The following is an 18314-nucleotide window of genomic DNA, read 5'->3' as shown; positions in this document are numbered from 1 at the left end:
GCCTGCTAAATGGCGTGAGGATTGGCGGCACACGGGCCCAAGGAACGTGTGCAGTATCCCGCAGGCACGGGGAAACGATGGCGCGTCTTCCATGCATCGGCTGGGCTTCCGTTTCCGCCGTCCGCTGCGTCGAATATTCCCCTATCGACAATTGAGATGTCGCGGCGTCCTTGCCTCCTGATCGCCATGCATTTGCCGCAGCCGTCGCCCTGAGTTCCTCCCGCGCATTCGACGAGGATTGCAACCGGGGCCGCGTTCGTGTGCCTGCTCGGCGAATGACTGGTTCGACCGTCGCTCTAGCCGCCTGTGGGCGTCCGTGGAGGTCGAAGCTGCCTTGGACGGCTGCGCCGTCAAATGCTGACTACTCAAGCCCCAACGACGCGTAAAGTAAACCTTCGCTGATCTTCAAGCACGGTCTTTTGCCATACAAGACGCGGTCATGGGTCCAAGGTCGTCCTAGACCTGACCGCACAAGGGCCGACGACAGCGTGCCACTGTGGCTCGCCGTGAGACTCTGCTCTTTGCATTTTGATGTCCTTACATTCCGGATGATGAGCTTACATAAAAGCACATGGGACTTCGTAGTCTTGTTTTCCATACCTTCAAGCGTCGCGGTTATGGCTTACCCTCTGATTACCCAAGGGTAATTCGGGTAAGCGCCGGATTCCGCTTACTTTTAATCCCCTACTGCAATAGCTTACTTATCCTGGGAGCGAATGGTCTGACATCAAAACTATGTCTTCCTCGCGAACTTGATGCGTCACGCTGCACAGGAATGGCCTAAACCGCGCTCTGTTTGTTGCTCCACATGGCGTTTGGCTCTACAATGATGACTATCAGCGCTCCGATGTCCCTGTACAGTTCATGCACAGCATGTAAGGCACCTATGTTAGTCTGACAAATGGCTTCCAGACACTTCAGATCCAACCACCAGCAGGATGAAAGCCGCAACACTTCTGAAGGAATTTGCCAAACAGAGCGTCACTCTCAACGAACTCGTTGGTAAGGCTTGCCACTCAGGTATCGTACCATCTCGTCATCAACTCATTACATGCGCCGACAGTGTCTCTCTTCTTCATGGAACCGCGAGGGCCCTCACTCTGCGACTTGCCGGAAGATATCTGCCATACTATCATCGGCCATCTTATGACCAGAAAGCCGCTGTACACTTACTTTCAGCAGCGGGACATCGTCTCTCTGTCAAGCACCTCAAAGGCCTTCCGAGCGCTGTGTTTGCCGTACATCTTCAAGGACCTTCGAATACGGTTTTTGGTTGCAGGTCTCGAGAACGGCCTCGAATGCGGCCATCCAGGCTCAGACCTGTCTTCAGATCGCACCCAGCGACATAGAAGCCATGTGTACAGGTCCACCCGGCGTCCCCTCACCGGAGCTCCATCCCTGGAGGCGCTCCTCCTTTTCCTCGACGACTGTCCGTACGTCGCACCTCTGATACGACTGCTCGCTCTGGAATGCGACACCGAGTGCTGTCTGCCGCTGGACGCGAACGGCAGCCCGACGAGACACGCTGTAGATCCCGGCCTGCTTCTCTCCGTCCTCAACAAGCTCCCCAACCTGCAGGCTCTGCAGCTCGTGGACGTTCGTCTCGCGAGCACGACGGACTCGGACATTGTGGGCCTGCAGGGGCCGGGGCCAGGACGCGTCTCCGTAGAGCACCTGCGGATCTCATTCTCGAAGCTCGTGTCGCGCACCCATCACGTAGAGATCCGCGAGGCGTTCGACGCGTTGCATCTCTTCCGCGACGTCGGCGCCCTCCATCTGGGCCCCTTTCCTACCTCCGAGAGGGACGCCTGGCTGAACTTTCCCGCAACTATCGACATCCGCACGATCTTCCTCAGAAATCCGTGGCCCGTGCGGGAAACCGTCGAGGCGCTGTCGGCTTCCTTTTGCGTTTGCCTGACCTCGCTGGACATTGGGGATTCGTGGACCACGGTGCAGGAAGAGGAGGTGCATCGGGGATGGGAAGGAAGCGGAGAAGGAGACACAGTCGACGCACAGACGGTGGCTTTGCTACGGAAGCTGCTCCACACCTCTGGCGGCCAGTTGACGCACCTGGGCCTAGGGGCGATGACTTTGTCCCACTCTTCGCTCTTGTCAGGTTTGTTTTTTTTGCCCGGTACAAACCACATCCAGCTGGCTAAACAGTGATGGCGATATAGGATCATCTGTAGAACGTGTATTGCAGGACTGCATCCTCGCCTGGTGTCCCAACCTCGAGTCGCTGGCTATAAATGTCTCCCTATCTGACCGCAGGCCGGGACGGACCGAGGGCATGCTGCAGACTACGACATGCCTCCTCGAGGCTCTCAGACCCGGACCTTGCCAGTGGCGACTCGCACCCCTGCGGGCAATGACACTAAACTTCGAGCTCTCATCACTCCCTAGTATCCATGGGGATTCGGAACATTCCTATTTCATGTACAGCCTCGATGCCTACAGGCCTCTCTTTAGGCGGATGGACAACGCCCTGGCGAGCCTCGCCGGGGTTCTAAATGTTTTCTTTGAGGCCTCCGAATCGGAACCCTGTGGATTGGATATCGGCGTCATGGAAGATGTCTACTTTGCACATGTACTGCCGGAGGCGTGGCTCAAGGTAGGCACGGTAATGGTTCTCACTGTCGCAAAACACTGCTGACGCATCTCTCGTCCCTTAGATGAAACGAGTGCCAGTAAATTCGCCTTGGGCCATCAATCGCCGGCTCAGTCTAGTCTAATACCTGCCGACTCTCCATGATGGGCATTTCGTACAGAACTTGTGTATTTATTCATATATTGCACATCCTAATCTATATGCACTTGCTTTGAAGACAGTGCACGTTTCTGCTTACGCTTGCCTATGCACTGACGATCGAGAACTCAGGACCGAAGTTGCTCGAATCACCAAACACTGGAGCAAAGTTTGCTTAAGCACATATGCTAGAGGTGCAGCTGCATGGTACTCACGGAGGATGCTGTAGTCGTCTGCAGGTGCTACGTCGGGTGCCTGGACGGTGACCCAACCCTGGCGCAGAGGGAAGTTGCTTGCGATCTGCGGCTGGTCTGTCATGGAGGAAAATTGTCAGCACAGCCCTTGCCATGCCAGGACGCTGAGAGCATACTGGGGTCGAGGAGGAAGTCTTTGACGAGATAGGCATGACCCAGTGAGTCAGTGATGTTAACAGGTGGATCAGAGTTATCCCTGGGTCAACGAATTAGTCTCTAACTGAAGGGATAGAGTAGATGCTTTGGGTACCAAGTGATATTGTAGAATTGGCCGACGACCCAGACGGTGTCCGCGCTGGGTTCAATGACAGGTGGGATCCACAGATCGGCAGAGACACCGATAGCGAGGAAGGAGAGGACAGTAGAGGCAATCGCAGTAGAGAGACGCATGTTCGTGAGGTTTGTTGTTTGTGCAATGGCCATCTCATGGTGGTTAGCTTTATACCTTCGGCGACACGGCCCTTTCAGCCCGTGCGTGACCACTGAACGACCGGTATTACGGGGATCTGGCATCCGCAAGTCGGTAATCCCGCCTGCAGCACAGATTTTCGATGTAATTTGACGTACAAATCGTATAATTTGAACCGATCTGCCACCGGATGTAGGTACGCGGCAGGCGTGTACGCCGATCCGATGTCACGGTCAGCCCGGACATCAGCAGAACAGCATTGTCGCTGACAAACAAATATACAGAGCAGGAATATCAACTTGGGTTCTGCGAGGAAATTCCTGCTGAAGCGTTGAAGCGTGATGTCAATGACCTGCACAGTAGCGAGCTGGCGGATCTGGTACTTCTGAGGTCAGTGTCTGATATTAATTTCGGATAGTTGGCCGCTCGAGGCATGGTCCGTCCTAGACTCATCTAAACACGCTTGTGCTATGAGCTCTTTGGGAGGCAATAACAGCTGGACGCGCGTTGTTTATGGTGAAAAGCCTCGAGGAAATGCATCGGACGCGGCTGATATGACGAACGCCACAAAGCCGTGGCCAAATAGACACAAATATGATGGGCGTCGAACGAGTGCGGCGTCTAACATCTTGTCCTCCGTCTCCATCGTCCGAGGCTGAGCCTCCTCACTCATCTTCCCGCTCGGGGTAGGTTTCACGCGCCTGGAGGATGTCACCGGACATCTGCCTCGCAGGCCAACCATACGCGACTGGCGGAGCCACTCGACGCCGAAGGATAAAGCACCCCAATAGTGGACCAGCTAAAGCGCGGCGACCATTCTGGACGTTCCTTTATTAAACCCAAAAGCGTTTGGAGAGGCGCCTGAATTCTGTGCCTTTCAGGTGGTCTGTGGCGATGCACCCTCGATTTTGGCCACCTTACCCTCCGTATAAGAGGCCGCGGCCGAGATCCGTCTTCCTTCCCCAGACCACCACACTATCCGCACTCCCAGACCGAGTCATGTCCTGCAACTCAAGCCCCAGCACCGCCACCTCCAGTTCCTTTGTCAGACTCGGCGGACGTAGGGAGTCCTTGAGCACCTCGAGCCATGTCTTGACGGTCGGCGGGACGAGCAAGATGGCCGCTCCGGCTGCGCGTAGGCTCTGATTCGCGCATGGACACAGTCTCTTTCTGATTACATTTTCATTTAGCCACAATCCCAGGCAACCCTACTGGAACGAAGTTCGCCGAAGACTTGGCGGAATGCCAGTGGCTCAAGAGGTAGCAGAGCGGACTTTATCCTCTGGTGATTCACGGCCAGATTCCATCCCAATGAGCACGCCTCTCCTACAATGAATCTTTCAACGATAATATACTCTTCAACTTTACCGCACTCCCCGCGTTCCGGAGCGTCGTGCTGTTGTATTGTGTTCTGATCACTGGCTAAACGATTGGACGAAGGGTTTGCCAGTTAATGATGAATACCTCTAAACCTAGAGCTGCATCTTGATCACGACTGAGGGATAAGTGTCCCCTCAGCAGGACTCCATGCTGCGCCCCTGTGACGGCGTTGTTATGCACTTCAGATGCAGTATTTCTCACCGAGCCGTCCACCATTGTCTAAACCTTATCCGAATAGGTATCCTCAGCATACAGCAGTAAATACATGCTGCATTCGGCAAAAATGCGGCAAACAAGAGGCAACAAGAGGCAGCAACAATTTTCAGCCTATTCAACAGCCTTCGCGTCAAGTTTAAGTCAGTCATGAGACACCTCCTCACGGAACATCACAAGGTGCCAGTTGCATGGCTCCGGATCCGCCTCTGCTACGCACACAGCATCGCGGCGACTTCCGTCGTTCGTCATGTCCTGAACCTCGGCAATAGACATATATCCGGTGTCTCCCAGGCCATGACGAATGGAAAAGTCGTTGAGCTTGGGATCGAATTCGACCAAGTCAGTGGCTGAGCGCTTCTCCGCGTATAAGTGGCCTGATCATTGTGCGGCAGGGCAAGCTTTTTCCTGGGCCTGAGTATGCTCCGTTCCGCCCGACCGCCGGCATGATGGTAGGTCTTGGGACGTCGGGCGCTGACGGGGTCGCAGAGAAGGCGCTCTGTGTGCTGCGAGAGGGACAAGGTATCGCCTTAACCGTCCTTGAAGCATTCAAATACGATCCCTCGCACAGTATGCACTCGTGCTGTCCACATCTAGAACTTGCCCTCGCTTTGCTGCGGGACTGCCAGCAAAATGAAGCCCCAGCAACTCGCAGTTCGGCACACAAGCCACCTCTAGTAAGCCCACCGAGGCGGCATTCAAGTTCGTGGCCGGATTGGAGCTGTGGAAAAGGCCGCGGGACAGCGCTCTGAGCTTTATACAGCGGAAGCTTGACATACGAATCGCGCTGAGTTCACCGTCAGCGAACCAATTCGGCAGGCAACCTCGATATTTTCAGCCTGGCGAACGTACATGTCCCACGGCAAACATCTCAGCCACGCAGGAGATACTCAATCGCGCTTGATTTTGTTCCCCCGGTTGGGCCCACTTTCTCTAGTTATGTACACCAGTTGTACGCCGACAACCTCGTTCCATAGCTACGCCGCTCGCTATTGTGGCTCTGCTCTCGAACTTCCCTCTACTCGCATCAATTGCAAACTATCATTATTCGCAACATCACTATCATGCTCTCGATCGTTGCTCATCTTGAAACGATGATTGAAGTACCCGTGCATTAATAATTTACATACAACAGTGCGACCAAAACAAGAATGTCCCATGAAAGCAAGAAACAACGTAGATCAGCGCCAAATCCCCGATATACACCAAACCCGAACTCAATCCTGATACGAACGGCTGTCGCCGCCGCCGTGCACCTCGGCCTCCTTGAAGCGCACGGGCGCGTAGCTCGAGTTGATGTTCCGCGTTTGCGCGCCGCCCTTGACGACGCCACGCATGCACGCGGCGAGCGCGATAGCGCAGAGGATGACGCCGACGACGATGTTGCCCGCGAGGAGCCCGACGATGACCGGGCCGTACTTGTCGACGAGCGCGTAGAGCTTGTCGTCGGCGCTGTCCCCCGCGGACGACGCCGCCCCGGTCGGCAAGCTCGTCCCGCGCACCGCGGTGGTCGACGTGGACGGGACCGTGGAGGACGCAGAGACGGAGGAGGACACGGCGTCTGCGCCTGCGACGCTGTCGTCGGTCGTGTCTCCGTCGTCGCCGTTCACGAGGCTCGCGAGCGTCGCGGGGTCGATCGTTGGCGGGAGCGCGGCGAGCGTCTGGGCGCGCGAGGCCGCGAAGTCGGGCCACGCCGCGTCCAGGTCCGTCGTCGAGATGAGTTGGACGAAGCTCTCGTTGCCGGACGAGGGGCTGCCGCCGTAGTTGAACCTGACGGGCGGTGAGATTAGGTCGGAGTGTGAGAGTGGCCAGAAGAGGCACTTACGAGGCGTAGACGTTGCGCAGGAAGGCGTCACCGAGGATGGCGTCGAACCCGGAAAAGTCGGTCGGGTCGAGGTCGAGGTACTGGTATGAGTTATAGCAGTAAGTGACATTTTGGTCCTGGCCGTTCTGTGTAACCACCGTCTGACCGACGGCAGTCAGATCAAGAGGGTGCACGGGGAAGGGCTTGCCACTGCACAATTCCGGTATCAGCCAGCAAGAAACAAAGCTTTGAACTGGAGGTACTCACCCGAGAGTGAAGGTGACGTTTGTACCAGCATCGCAGGGTACCAACCATTGCGGGATCGAGTCGCTGAACTTCACGGCGCCGGGTACGGTCGAGTAGATCGCGTCTACCGCATCAGGCGGCAGTGGGGGGAACGAATAGCCGGTATCGAGAAGCGCCGCGATCTTTCCCGCAGGGACGGTAGAGATCGAGGATGGGCCGAATGCGAAAACCTGTCCGTTCACCGACATGCCATCGAGCGGCACACTCCAGCGGCCGACAGCCTGGCGGGGCAGCTGTGGCTGGCTCGTGATGTTCGCGAAGTCGTCGAGATGCTCCGAAATGAGGAACGTGCCCGTCGACGTGTCGTCGAGGTCGCTCGAGCGGTCGAGCTGGATGTCGAACGAGTCCGGCACGCTCGGGTCCTGAGCGAAGATGCTGCTGATGGGTGTGCGCCCGAGTGTCGAAGATGAGCCCCATGCATCCTCAATGGCCGCATTGATGGGCGAGAGGTTCGTGTCGTCAAACGAAAGCCCGAGGATGCCGACGACACCTTGATCAAAGAAGGAGAAGTCCTCTGCAGAAGAGGCAGAGACGAAAGCTAAAGTTAAACTTTACATTAGTCCCACGTGCGCAGCGGACGGGAAGGGCGAGGCTTGCCTTGGCTGGGAATCGTGTAGTTACCGAGTCTGAGCTCTCCAAACACGATCTCGCCTTCGGCAGAGCCGGTACCGTACGTCAAGTTAGTGGTAATTCCAGACTGGTTCGTGAGTTTGAGGTTGTCGTTAGGGGCATAGATCCAGAGATCAGCGGAACCGGTATCCATCTGAACAACGTATGCTGCGGAGGCAACGGTCAATGCTGTGAGCTGCAACTTCTCACATCTGATACTCACTTCCGCCGGCGAGTCCGATTTCGATTTTGTACTGGAAGGTGATACCAGTTGAGCGATGCTGAAGAGGATGTGAAAAGCATCGGATGCTTACCAAGACGTCCTGCACGTCGGTGACCGCCTCCCCGCCATCTGAACCGCTGCCTCCAGCAGAAGAGGCTCCAAGGTCCATGATGCGCACACCTGTGCCGGAAGCCTTCATAGAGAGACCGCTCGGCGCGGCGCGGCGGGCATGGGGCGCGCTCGGGGCAGCATGCGTAAGAGCAGCGCACAGCGCAAGGGTGACGAACGACGTGGAGGCTATTGAGGACACCATCGTCAGCCAGAAGGAGAAGAGGAGGGGAAGGGGAAGGGGAAGAGCGTGTGTGCCTTGCGGCAGGGCATAGCACCGTTCATATATGGGTGAGCAGCGAGGCACGGCACGTTCCTGCTCGTCGACGGGGCATCGTCGCTTAACCTGCCCAGATGCTCATGCTTGATCCTTAGTCAATGGCTAGCGACGTGCATGCCAATCACTATGGCCGCACTGATAGTGGGCGCATCAGAGTGATGAACAGCCTCGTTGACGAGACGCCCGTTCAGCAGTGGCTTCCAAATTGCATGAAAACCGCACAAAACTGGTATGCTCATCAGCTTGCTACATGGCAGGATGTCATGAAAACACGAACCATCTTTCAAAACTCGCGAAAAGAGTGGCAAGAAGTTGGTTCGATGGTCCGTTCGACGGATGCAGTAAAGCTGGTGAGTTCGCTTGGCAAAACAGGGGCGGTGAGCGCCGCATCCGAGCGATACAAACTAATTGTATGAGGTGGTAAATTCATCAAGGATACAGTGCCTGGTTGACGGAGTTAAATTCTCAACTTCCATGAAGTGTGTTCACTTCGTGAATGAAGCATTCACGTGCATGCGCTCTGAAGTCGCCAGAGAAACTTGAGCATATAATAGCTCGACATGAAGGGACGATTCTCTCGCGCGAGGCTAACGAAAGCGGTTGGCGAAACAAAAGAGAGAACAGAGCTTGTTCGCGACAGGCAACGTGTTCGGACGGGGTGGTAAATCTACTGCCTAGTTAGCTCAAGGCACGGCGGAAGGCAAGGCACGTACCGTGGCAGAACTCAAATATCGCGGCAGTCACTTATATCCATTGCCCTCCGACGATACCTGCGGCGACACACAAGGGGAATATTGTGTGGCCGATGAGGTCAACCATAAATCTAATTATCGGTCACTCGAAAGCGGGTGCTGGGGGAAAATGATGATGTACATTGTATGTTGACAAGGCTGCGACTGCGCACAAACGATGTGCGTCACAGTGCAACCGTGATAGACTCCCTCATCTGGAGTCAGCACTTCTCAAGGTGCCCGACTGTACGTTGAATAGACGACAGAAGTCGTTCAATCCTGGCGCTTCACCAGAACTGAATGCAGGGTGGATGTGTAAGCACTGCTCGGGCAGAAAGGCGCCATCGGACGGGCACGGAGGAGAACAGACAGAAACAGAACGTATAGCAGAGATCCAAAAAACTGCTAGACACTACAACGACTGATGAGGGCATGGATTGCAGAATCTTGAAGATGTCGGGCGGCGGGAATCGAAGATGAGCGTCGGGTTCAGGTGGAATGCTCTCTTTATGCGCCGCTCAAAGGCGGCAATCAAGATTCTCTCCCACGCCACCATGTCACGCATTTTTCCCAAGATTTTTTCTGCGCAACTCCAGAGGTTGAAATCTGTTCACAGCACCCCTCCCATGCGGATGCTCTTCATGCGTCATTCTTTTCCGTGGCTGTGCTGACCCATATTCCGGCTATGTCATCTGTCGATCCAAATTCTCTAAGCCCTTACAATAAGAGCGAAGCGGCATGAACCAAAGATACGCATTACAGACTACACGTGTACAAGTTGAGTGTTCTCACAAGTCGTACGCATTCTACGGGACTTTACGTAGTGTCCATGCTATCCACATCCTTATGCATGTCCACGAGCTCCGATTCAGGCTTGTCGTATGCCGTGTTCTTGTTCTTGCGCTCGGCAAGGAAGGCATCTACTTTCGCCTTCAGCTCTACATCTGCAAAGTCCGCTTAAGTGCAAGAGTCCAACTTGGTTTCTGGGAAAAACATACCAGGGATAACGTCCTCTAGCACGAGGGGCACACGATTGAAAGGGTCCTTTGCGTCGGACAGGAGGTGGGACTTGATGGTAGAGCGGTCCACGACGGTGTGCGAGCTCGGTAGGATGACCGGGTCGCGCATGAGGGTGTACATGAGTGGATCTGATGGCAGACAGAGTCAATACGGGACACATGGAAGTTCTTCGATGCGCAACTCACCAAGGAACTCTTCCGGCACATCACCGAGGTCGTCCTCGGCCTCGATCGTCGCTTTCGTCTCCTCGACCTTGACGACGAACAGCCGCAGCCGTTCGATCTCGTTTTCGCTCTTGAGCAGGAAGTGCTTCGTCGCGATGCCTAGCGCCTTCTCGAAGAGCTCTTTCTTGTAGCTGCGCCCATCGTTCGCGACCCCGCGCGCGAACTCACCCTGGTCGCTCAGGTTGAGGTACACCTCGAGGATGTCGCCCAGCAGCGCGCGGGGGTTAAATTTATACTTCTCCTGGTTCTTCACCTTGAGCTCGCGGCAGCGCGGCCCGACGAGCGCATCGAGGTTGTAGTCGAGCATCGCCGCGAGCCGCTCGACGATCTCGGGCACCATGAACGGCTCTTTGGTCTCGGCCGTGAACATCTTGAGCAACGCGACCGTTGAGCTTCCGAGCTGTGTGTATGTCGTGGTCTGACGCTCGAGCGAGCGCAGCGTGCCCTCTCGCTCCCGACGGTACTGCACCGACTGACGGCTGAAGGCCTCCGTGTCGGCCATCTCCATCTGGAGGTCATGAATCTTCGCGAGGTCCGTCAGAGATTCATCCAAAAGGTAGGTCACATCGTTGATCATGAGATTGACAAAACGAACGAAGCGGTCCATGTTTGTCCTGTGAGATATAAGTGTGAGGAAACAATTCTCAATTCGCAATCCACGTCCCACGTACTTCGTTTGAGCTTTGAGAGCGTCACGATGTTGGGGGTTGTTCCAGATTGTGCGAAAGATGTAAGTCATGGCACGTCTGAGCAATCTCATGAGTCTTGCCTCGAGATTCCTTCGTCGTTTAAATCTTACCGAGCATCTAGAATAAGCCACATGTTAGCCACCTTAATAATATACAATCGAGCAAAACTCACTGAATTTATCGTAAAACTGCGAGCTTGCACCGGTCTGCTCGACCTCTAGTCATTTGCCACACTCAGCCTCATTGTATCGTCATGTCAAAGGTGCACGCACCGATGTAGAAATGAGTCAGAGCCGCCATGAGATACTTGAGCGCCATGGGATGGGTGTTGAGTGTAGACTCCAGGATGCTCCTCCGTCCATCCCATTTCCAGCAGGCGTACGATAGTGCCTATAAAATCATGACGCCGTCAGCCTGTATCATCGAGACGAAACGAGGCGCATATGCGCACCTCGACCATCTTGGACTTGAGGAACGGGTTCTTGATGTACCACGTCGAGGTCAGGAGTGTTAGCGCCCACATCATGAGCTCGACCTTGCCGGTCAGCTCGAGACTCTCCGGTGCAGCACTTGGTTTCTATCAGCAACAGCTGCGACTGGTCAATGGTAGACAGCGTACCGGATAGCAAACAAGTGGAACTCTACAATGTCCTCGATGACATACTCAGGTAAGACCTTGAAGGACGTTGGCACATCCTTAGGCAGCGGCAACCTAAGTGCTCCACGTAAGCGACCTGCATGTTGGGGGAGAGGATAACTACGGGAGACGCACTCGACCGCCGGGCTCGGATGCTGGTGTTTCGGGTCGACGAAGCGGATAAGCCATGTCGAGGCGAAGTTCGTGAAGCTGATGGCACGGAAGACAAGCTCGGGCTCCGCAAGCTGCGTCTGGAACGCCATCTGCCCCGCCTGCACCTTATCCATTTCCGTCTTTACAGCGTTGATTGCAGCTTCCATGCGCGCCCGCAACGGAGTCTGTTGTTGTATTGCTCACATAGTAAGTGAAACGGGCGACGAGGAGTAGGGTAGACGCTTACAGTCCGCCACGAGCCGTCACCTTCTAGCTGTTCGAGGTGCCGCTCCATCTCGTCGTACTGCCGCGCAAGCTCTTCAAACGTCGTGATTGTCTTCCGGTAGCCGTAATGGTTCATCGCGAGCGTAATGTAGAAGATGTCTGAAATGAAGTTCGGAGCGGGGGCTAGACGCTTTCGTGAGCTACTACAGCTTGCATTGATGTCGTGGAAACACGTACCGCCATCGTTGGCGTGCTGTTGCCTCCACTCCTCTGCCTCTTGGCTCGTCGCGTTGATGCGTGTTTCGTCCTTGGGGTCGATTCGAGAGGAGTGGGCGAAATACAGTGGGTCAATGCGATCAATCTGACCTCTCGTCAAAATTTGCGGTAAGAGTATACAGAATAGTACGGGCCTTTGAGTAGTTGGCATCTATGAAGGGTTCGCAGAACCTGAATAATATGGCTTGGAGGTTGACCATGAACGAGTCTGACGCGACCGTGTCCGGTTCAACCTAATCCAGGCCGGTTTAGGTGCATTTGTAGGTGAATATGGATTTACCCACCTGCATACCGGCACGACGGACATTCAACGTGATGATCCTCGCGAAATAGTTCAAGACCGCTTCTCGCGCCTCTGTCGAGCTGCGAACGAGAGTGTTGAGAATCTGGAACATCGAAGCCTATGCAACCTTAAGTACTGAGACTATGCCGACATTCTGAATATCGCAAACGCACCTGTAAACTCTTCAGCGTCCCTCGCAAGCTGGCGCGAGCGGACTCTACATCCGTTGCGGGCCGTCCCTCGGCCTTCGTGAAGTAGGCCACCGCAATCGATGGCTTGGCGCATACTCAGTATCAGGTCACATCCACCAGTAAACAACTCACCCATTCTCGGTCAAAGACGCCTAGTCGGAGGACAGGCCCAAACAAGCTGACCAGCTCAATGTTGTGCGCCTGTGCATTCGCCGGGTTGAAGTCGTCCAGCCGCGTGATCATGTTCCCGATGGACTTCACACTGACGAGGGTCTCGAGCCCACCGATGATGCCACGCCAGCTTGCGTCACCACCCGCGAGACCCTCCGGACGGAAGAGCGACTCGTGGAAGCACATTCCGCGTACAACGGGGCCGAGTACTGCATTTAGCTCGCGACCCTCGTTATCGAAGCGCTTTGCGAGGTCCTGCAGGAAGGGCTGAACATCGGACGGGTAAAGGACAGCGCTGCTCGAGCTTTGCACGGAAAGCAGCGGAGCGGCGAGGGAGGAGAGGTTAACGAGGTTCGCGACAAACTCGGGAGCACCTATTGGCTTGCTTCAAAGCCCAGGTTAGCACGAAGACAGGATATTCGGTGGAAAGGACATACCCAGTAGGTTGAGGGAACATCTCCGGCTCCTGCAGTGTAAGCCCCGCATAGCTGATGACTAGGTCTCGAAGCTTGTCGAGGACTTCAATGGCGCGTTGTGTGTCCGGCGGCGAGTATCCCTACGGTGGACGTGAGAAACGAGAAATGAAGTGCAGGGAAGGGCCAACCTTCTTCAGCAAGGCAGATCGGGCAGTATTGATTTGCTTCCAGCATGCCACGAGGTACTCGAATACGGTTTGTGACTGTAAGGACGCGAGGACAGGAAGATATTCAAGGTCATCTCTGTTTCGTTTGAGTGTATACTTAGGCAAATTGTAGACCGCGACTTACGACATGCCTTGAGGATCCAGTTCTAGCCTTGCGATGAGCAGACGGTCTAAGATATCATTGTTCAAACGGAGAGGTTTAGGGACATCTGTCCTACAATCAGCACCCGCATATAAACCAGAATGACAGCAGGACGCACCTGGAAGCTCGGATTCTAGCTCTACAGCCAATGACTTAAGCCACACGACCTCCCACCCCGTCTTCTCCGCCAGGTCTTTCTGGTTACAAAATAGGTTAATGAAGCACCAAAAGTACAGCAAGACATCGCACACACATCCAGGGTAACATTTAGCACTGTCCGAATTGTTTCGTCCTCCCACGCAGGCAGATCGAACTTTGCTGGCGTACTCGGTGTCTTCTTCTTCGGTGGCGGCGGTGCAAGTATGTCTGCGGATCGCTTGATAGTTATCGGTACAGATTGTGGCTTCGGTTGTGGTGGAGGAGTCTGGGGTTTAGATAGCGGGGGTGTCGACGACGCAGAGGCAGGTGTCTGTGCGGGGCTAGGAGAGCTGGAAGCTACTCCTTGGAGCTTCGCGAGTCGCTTCAAACGAATCTGTGGGGAATTGATGTGAGTTTGAACAGGATAAGTGGAGGGCACTTACTCTCTCTGCGTCATCTTGAGGATTGGTGGACATGTTGTATGAAAATGGCGGTTAATGTGCAGAGGTGTGCAAGTGGAATGAGATGTAGAAACTCGCGTCCATTACGCGTACGCGCGCGTAAGCACCATTACAATATTACCACCCACATTCCCAGATTTGTTCAGTCTACACATGGAAGCGTGATATCTTACACCGTATATTGACATTATAATTATACACGAGTGTACATAGCAGCTACAAAGAAAGACTAATATGCGACTCAGATGAAGCATATAGTGTATCAATCCTCAAGAGAAGGAATCCACCACCGCTGAGCAATTAACCTGAGTACGATCACCCAAGTCAGCCGGACGAAGGACCAGGACCGTGGATTAGAGTCTACGCCGGTCGATATTGGTAGTGTGCTGATCGCACCGTTGGTTGCAGCTGATAGCCACCTGTCTGCGGGACGACAACTATAGAGGGGACTGTACGAGTACTAGTGGTGAGAAGACAAAGGCAGCATCCCGGAACAGAAGTCTACCCACCTGGCTGTCCAAGAACCGGACCAACTGAAGGGTTAACTGCAGCAGAGGAGCCAGTGGTCCTGGGCCAGCCGTCCTCATATATGTCGAGGGATCTATTTTCTGAGTCCACGAACCCATCCACATTGTTGCAGGAGTACGACTTTATTGGATGTCGCTTGAAAGGGTTTCGGCATTTCTGCTGCTGCGGTTCCCCCAAGATGAGTGCCCGAGACTCCGGCGACACTCGCGACAACGGCGGGACCGCAGGTTCTCTCCTGGCAGAGGGGAATGACCATCAGGATACTTGGCACTTGTAGAAATGCACGTACGGTCTCGAGAGCTCGATGACTCGTGCGACGTCACGGTAGTCGTCCGGATCGAAGCCGAACTTGCATTGTACCTGCCACTTCAGGAACGGAACTTTGCGCCCTGGGTTATCGCGCACGACCTGCTTAGCGAGTTCAATCCGCATCTGCGGTGACAAACTTCTGGCGTAGGTCGCCTTGTCATAGGGCCGACCATCAAACCATATCACGTCCCCCCCATTCACCTGGCTTGGGTCAACAGGTACGAGCATAGGCCGACACGGTGGTGCGGACTGGGGTCGTGGTGGAAACACGGGCGCCGCAGCTGACGTCTGGGGCACCTGCGGCGCGACAAAGAAGGTAGTCTGGGGTTGTGCCCGCATGAATGGGCCGGTTGCATTCCCAGCGGATGAGGGAACGTTGTACACTCGCTGAGCGTACGGCGCAGCCTGTATATGTGGTGCCGCCACAGCTGGAGGTGCAGCATGATAGGGTGGCGAGATGGACGTTGGCGGTGTTGGTGACACAGTCGGGAATGCTGGGCGTGCAGGCTGTTGTAGGCGAGCGGAGTAGGCTGGAGCAGACGAAGGAGGCGGGGGGCGAGCAGCCTGAGCGAGGATGGTAGGCGGGACAGAGGAGCGGACGGATTGGCTCGTGCCAGCTGGAGCCTGCGCTGAGCGGATTCGTGCGGCGTGTTCATCGACGGGATAACCTGGGACAACGATAGGCGAAGGTACGCGGGCTTGCCGTCGCTGCCTGCCAGTCTGCAGGGAGAGAAGAGGCGAGAAGCCTGCCAAGGGGCTTAGAACATCTCGCGACATTGAAGCAGCAAGCAAGCAGGAGTGCTGTGCCGAGAGGAAAGGTAGAAGATGGAAAGGATGTTGAATGATGACTTCCGAAGTTAAAGCACCCCTTTGCGACGCCACATATATAGTTGGAGGCCATGTCAAGGCGTCTTATTGTGCAAAGTGGGCCGTCGTCAGTGATCTGCGCTGCCATGAAGTAAGATATCCAAGAGGCTATGTTGTACATGCCCTTTCTGTGAGGCCGCAACGCCGTGAGGATATCTGCCGCTGATAGGGCCTTGCCGCAGCCCATAGCGCAGTATTGTGTTTTTTCTTTGACTGCATGCGCGATCGCTTGGTGACAGAACCAGTACTGCTCCGCCAAAGCCCTGGGAACAAACAGCTTGATTACTACGCCCCACTACCGAGATACAATAAGACAAAACCAGCATCGGTACCTCGAGACTCACCTTAGGTTACAAACGGCGAAGCGAAGAACATCCTCGTCTCCGTCTTTAACACCTATACACTAGTGCGAGTTGGCCGAGCTTAAGGATATCTGCCTTGCGGAGCTAGCTTCGAAGTGGCACAAGCTTGAGCTTGGACAAGGTGTAGGCAAGTTCAGCGCCGCGACCAGAGTTTAATCCCGTGGCAATATCACTGTATCGCGCATATTAACGGACGTACTGCGTCCTCTTCTGTCGTCCCCATCACAAGTGAACTCAAGGATGCGAGCTATAGCGGCTGGGTGTGGTTCGAGTTCACACTCACTGTGAAAGTGAGGGAGGAGCGTGTGAAGTACCTTCCTCTTATGGAATTCTGGCAGTACACGCTTGCACAACGGCTCTGAGTCGAGGGCAAGTCGAGGGTGCAGAAGACAGTGTTAGGTTGTCCCTGATTCTGCAGGAATTACATTATAGTACGGCATACGGTCCAAAGCCCTTGTGAAAATCTAAGAAAATCCGTTCCTAATCCGACCCTTCGCTCTCAGGGTACCATTCTAGACGTACACCCTACCCTCGTAACCCCGCAGTGTTACGGCAGTTCCGCCCAACGATTGGGACAGCACGTCGTCGTAGTTCGACAGGGCGACCCGCATCTTGGGCGCGACCCCTGCAGACGCGCCGAGGTCGACCGAGACGTCGCGCTCGCTGAAGTTGAGCACGACAAGCGCCTTCTCGCCGCGGAGCGTGCGCTCGAACGCGAAAACCTGCTCGTGGTCGGGCAGGAGCAGCACGAAGTCACCGTAGACGAAGACCTCGTGCTGCCTGCGCAGCTTCAGGGCGCGCTTCCAGAAGTGCCAGACGCTGCCGGGGTCCTTCATCTCCGCTTCGACGTTCCACCCCTCGGCATAGTCGTCGTTGACGCGCATCCACGGCGTGCCCGTCGAGAAGCCCGCATGCGGCGCGGCGTTCCACTGCAGCGGCGTGCGCGCGTGATCGCGCGCCTTGCGCTGGAAGCCATCGATGATGTCCTCCATGTTCGGGTTTTCCTTGCCCGTCTCCTTCTGCCGGCGGGTGCGCTCCTGCTTGTAATAGTTAATCGTCGCGACGTCCTTGTACTCCTCGAGGCTCCAGCTTCGCGGGAAGTTCTTCATGCCAATCTCCTCGCCCTGGTACACGTAGAGCGTGCCGGTCTGCGTCGTCTGCAGCATTGCAAGCACCTTCGCGGAGAGCGCTCGCCAGCGCGGCGTGTCATTGCCGAAGCGCGAGACAGAGCGGGCTTGGTCGTGGTTCTCGATATACAGCGTGTTCCAGTAGCCGTGCTCGCGCATGTACGTCTGCCACTTGCTGACACACTTCTTCATGTCCGTGAGCTTCCACTGACGGTGCATGAGAGCGGTGAGAGACTCGAGGTTGTCCTCCGCGCCACCGAGATCGAGATCCATGAGCTCGAACTGGAACACCATGTTAAGCTCCTTGTTCTGGGGGAAGACGTAGGCGGCGATATCCTCAGGAAGATGGGTGCACGGCGTCTCTCCAACAGTCATCACGTCGTAGCGCGAGAGCACCTTCTCATTCATCTCCTTGAGGAACTCGTGGACACGGGGACTGCAAGAGCCGTGATTAGCCTGCGAAAGAAATAGCGTTTAAATGACGACAACTTACCCATTAGCGTAGTACAAGCTCGCACCCTGGAACTCCTTCGTCGAATCTAGGACGGGAGCGTCCGGCAGGCCCGGCACCTTGGAAATCATGTTGATGACATCCATGCGGAAGCCATCACAGCCCCGGTCGAGCCAGAAGCGCATCGTCTTGAAGACAGCCGCGCGTACGTCGGGGTTCTCCCAGTTGAGGTCCGGCTGCTCTTTGACGAAAAGGTGCAGGTAGTACTCGCCAGTCTCCTCGTCCCACTCCCACGCCGAGCCCGAGAAGATGGACTCCCAGTTGTTGGGCGGCATGCGGTGCCGTCGCATCGTA

At 55.3% G+C, this 18314-nt stretch overlaps 7 protein-coding genes across 7 annotated transcripts in view; 1 reads left to right on the top strand and 6 right to left on the bottom strand.

Moving 5' to 3' along the window:
- Positions 1-1825: 1825 nt before the first annotated feature.
- On the bottom strand, positions 1826-2611 carry PHACADRAFT_262217 (uncharacterized protein; the record flags this gene model as incomplete). Its single annotated transcript, XM_007399575.1, has 2 exons — positions 2178-2611; positions 1826-2116 (listed from the first exon to the last, which is right to left on the bottom strand). Coding segments are annotated over exons 1-2 (379 nt in total), but the record flags the coding sequence as incomplete, so codon positions are not given.
- Positions 2612-2852: 241 nt separating this feature from the next.
- Positions 2853-3390, bottom strand: PHACADRAFT_31642 (uncharacterized protein; the record flags this gene model as incomplete). Its single annotated transcript, XM_007399205.1, has 4 exons — positions 2853-2905; positions 2962-3057; positions 3117-3196; positions 3251-3390. The coding sequence occupies 4 exons, from the start codon at positions 3388-3390 to the stop codon at positions 2853-2855; spliced, it is 369 nt and encodes a 122-aa protein (XP_007399267.1).
- Positions 3391-5164: 1774 nt separating this feature from the next.
- On the top strand, positions 5165-5571 carry PHACADRAFT_57869 (uncharacterized protein; the record flags this gene model as incomplete). The annotated part of the gene is made up of 2 exons (XM_007399574.1): positions 5165-5344; positions 5398-5571. Coding segments are annotated over 2 exons (354 nt in total), but the record flags the coding sequence as incomplete, so codon positions are not given.
- A 481-nt stretch (positions 5572-6052) lies between these two features.
- PHACADRAFT_187232 (uncharacterized protein) lies at positions 6053-8544 on the bottom strand. The gene is made up of 6 exons (XM_007399573.1): positions 8036-8544; positions 7945-7975; positions 7710-7889; positions 7074-7650; positions 6828-7016; positions 6053-6772 (listed from the first exon to the last, which is right to left on the bottom strand). Exons 1-6 carry the CDS (start codon positions 8255-8257, stop codon positions 6220-6222), a joined length of 1752 nt encoding a protein of 583 aa, XP_007399635.1. The 5' UTR covers positions 8258-8544; the 3' UTR covers positions 6053-6219.
- Positions 8545-9744: 1200 nt separating this feature from the next.
- On the bottom strand, positions 9745-14403 carry PHACADRAFT_212454 (uncharacterized protein). Its single transcript, XM_007399572.1, has 22 exons — positions 14299-14403; positions 13971-14249; positions 13836-13914; positions 13700-13784; positions 13537-13651; positions 13370-13488; positions 12894-13317; positions 12744-12845; positions 12572-12688; positions 12422-12520; positions 12249-12372; positions 12034-12194; positions 11769-11971; positions 11616-11708; positions 11448-11565; positions 11269-11386; positions 11169-11213; positions 11107-11113; positions 10979-11053; positions 10269-10921; positions 10062-10211; positions 9745-10007 (listed from the first exon to the last, which is right to left on the bottom strand). The coding sequence occupies exons 1-22, from the start codon at positions 14329-14331 to the stop codon at positions 9880-9882; spliced, it is 3327 nt and encodes a 1108-aa protein (XP_007399634.1). The 5' UTR covers positions 14332-14403; the 3' UTR covers positions 9745-9879.
- Positions 14404-14666: 263 nt separating this feature from the next.
- PHACADRAFT_262215 (uncharacterized protein) lies at positions 14667-16097 on the bottom strand. Its single transcript, XM_007399571.1, has 3 exons — positions 15134-16097; positions 14826-15079; positions 14667-14765 (listed from the first exon to the last, which is right to left on the bottom strand). The coding sequence occupies exons 1-3, from the start codon at positions 15928-15930 to the stop codon at positions 14677-14679; spliced, it is 1140 nt and encodes a 379-aa protein (XP_007399633.1). The 5' UTR covers positions 15931-16097; the 3' UTR covers positions 14667-14676.
- Positions 16098-16764: 667 nt separating this feature from the next.
- Positions 16765-18314, bottom strand: part of PHACADRAFT_262212 (glycoside hydrolase family 13 protein) — a 2611-nt gene continuing 1061 nt past the window's right edge. The window contains exons 3-4 of the mRNA XM_007399570.1: positions 18003-18293; positions 16765-17945 (exon numbers count right to left, since the gene is read on the bottom strand). Coding sequence (XP_007399632.1) covers positions 16895-17945; positions 18003-18293 — 1342 coding nt within the window. The 3' untranslated portion in view covers positions 16765-16894. The remainder of the gene's footprint in view (positions 17946-18002; positions 18294-18314) is intronic.

The sequence above is a fragment of the Phanerochaete carnosa genome (genome assembly GCF_000300595.1).
Source record: "Phanerochaete carnosa HHB-10118-sp unplaced genomic scaffold PHACAscaffold_9, whole genome shotgun sequence".
NCBI lineage: Eukaryota > Fungi > Basidiomycota > Agaricomycetes > Polyporales > Phanerochaetaceae > Phanerochaete > Phanerochaete carnosa.
Note: the sequence above shows the minus strand (reverse complement) of the source record. Positions and strands in the feature narration are given on the sequence as shown.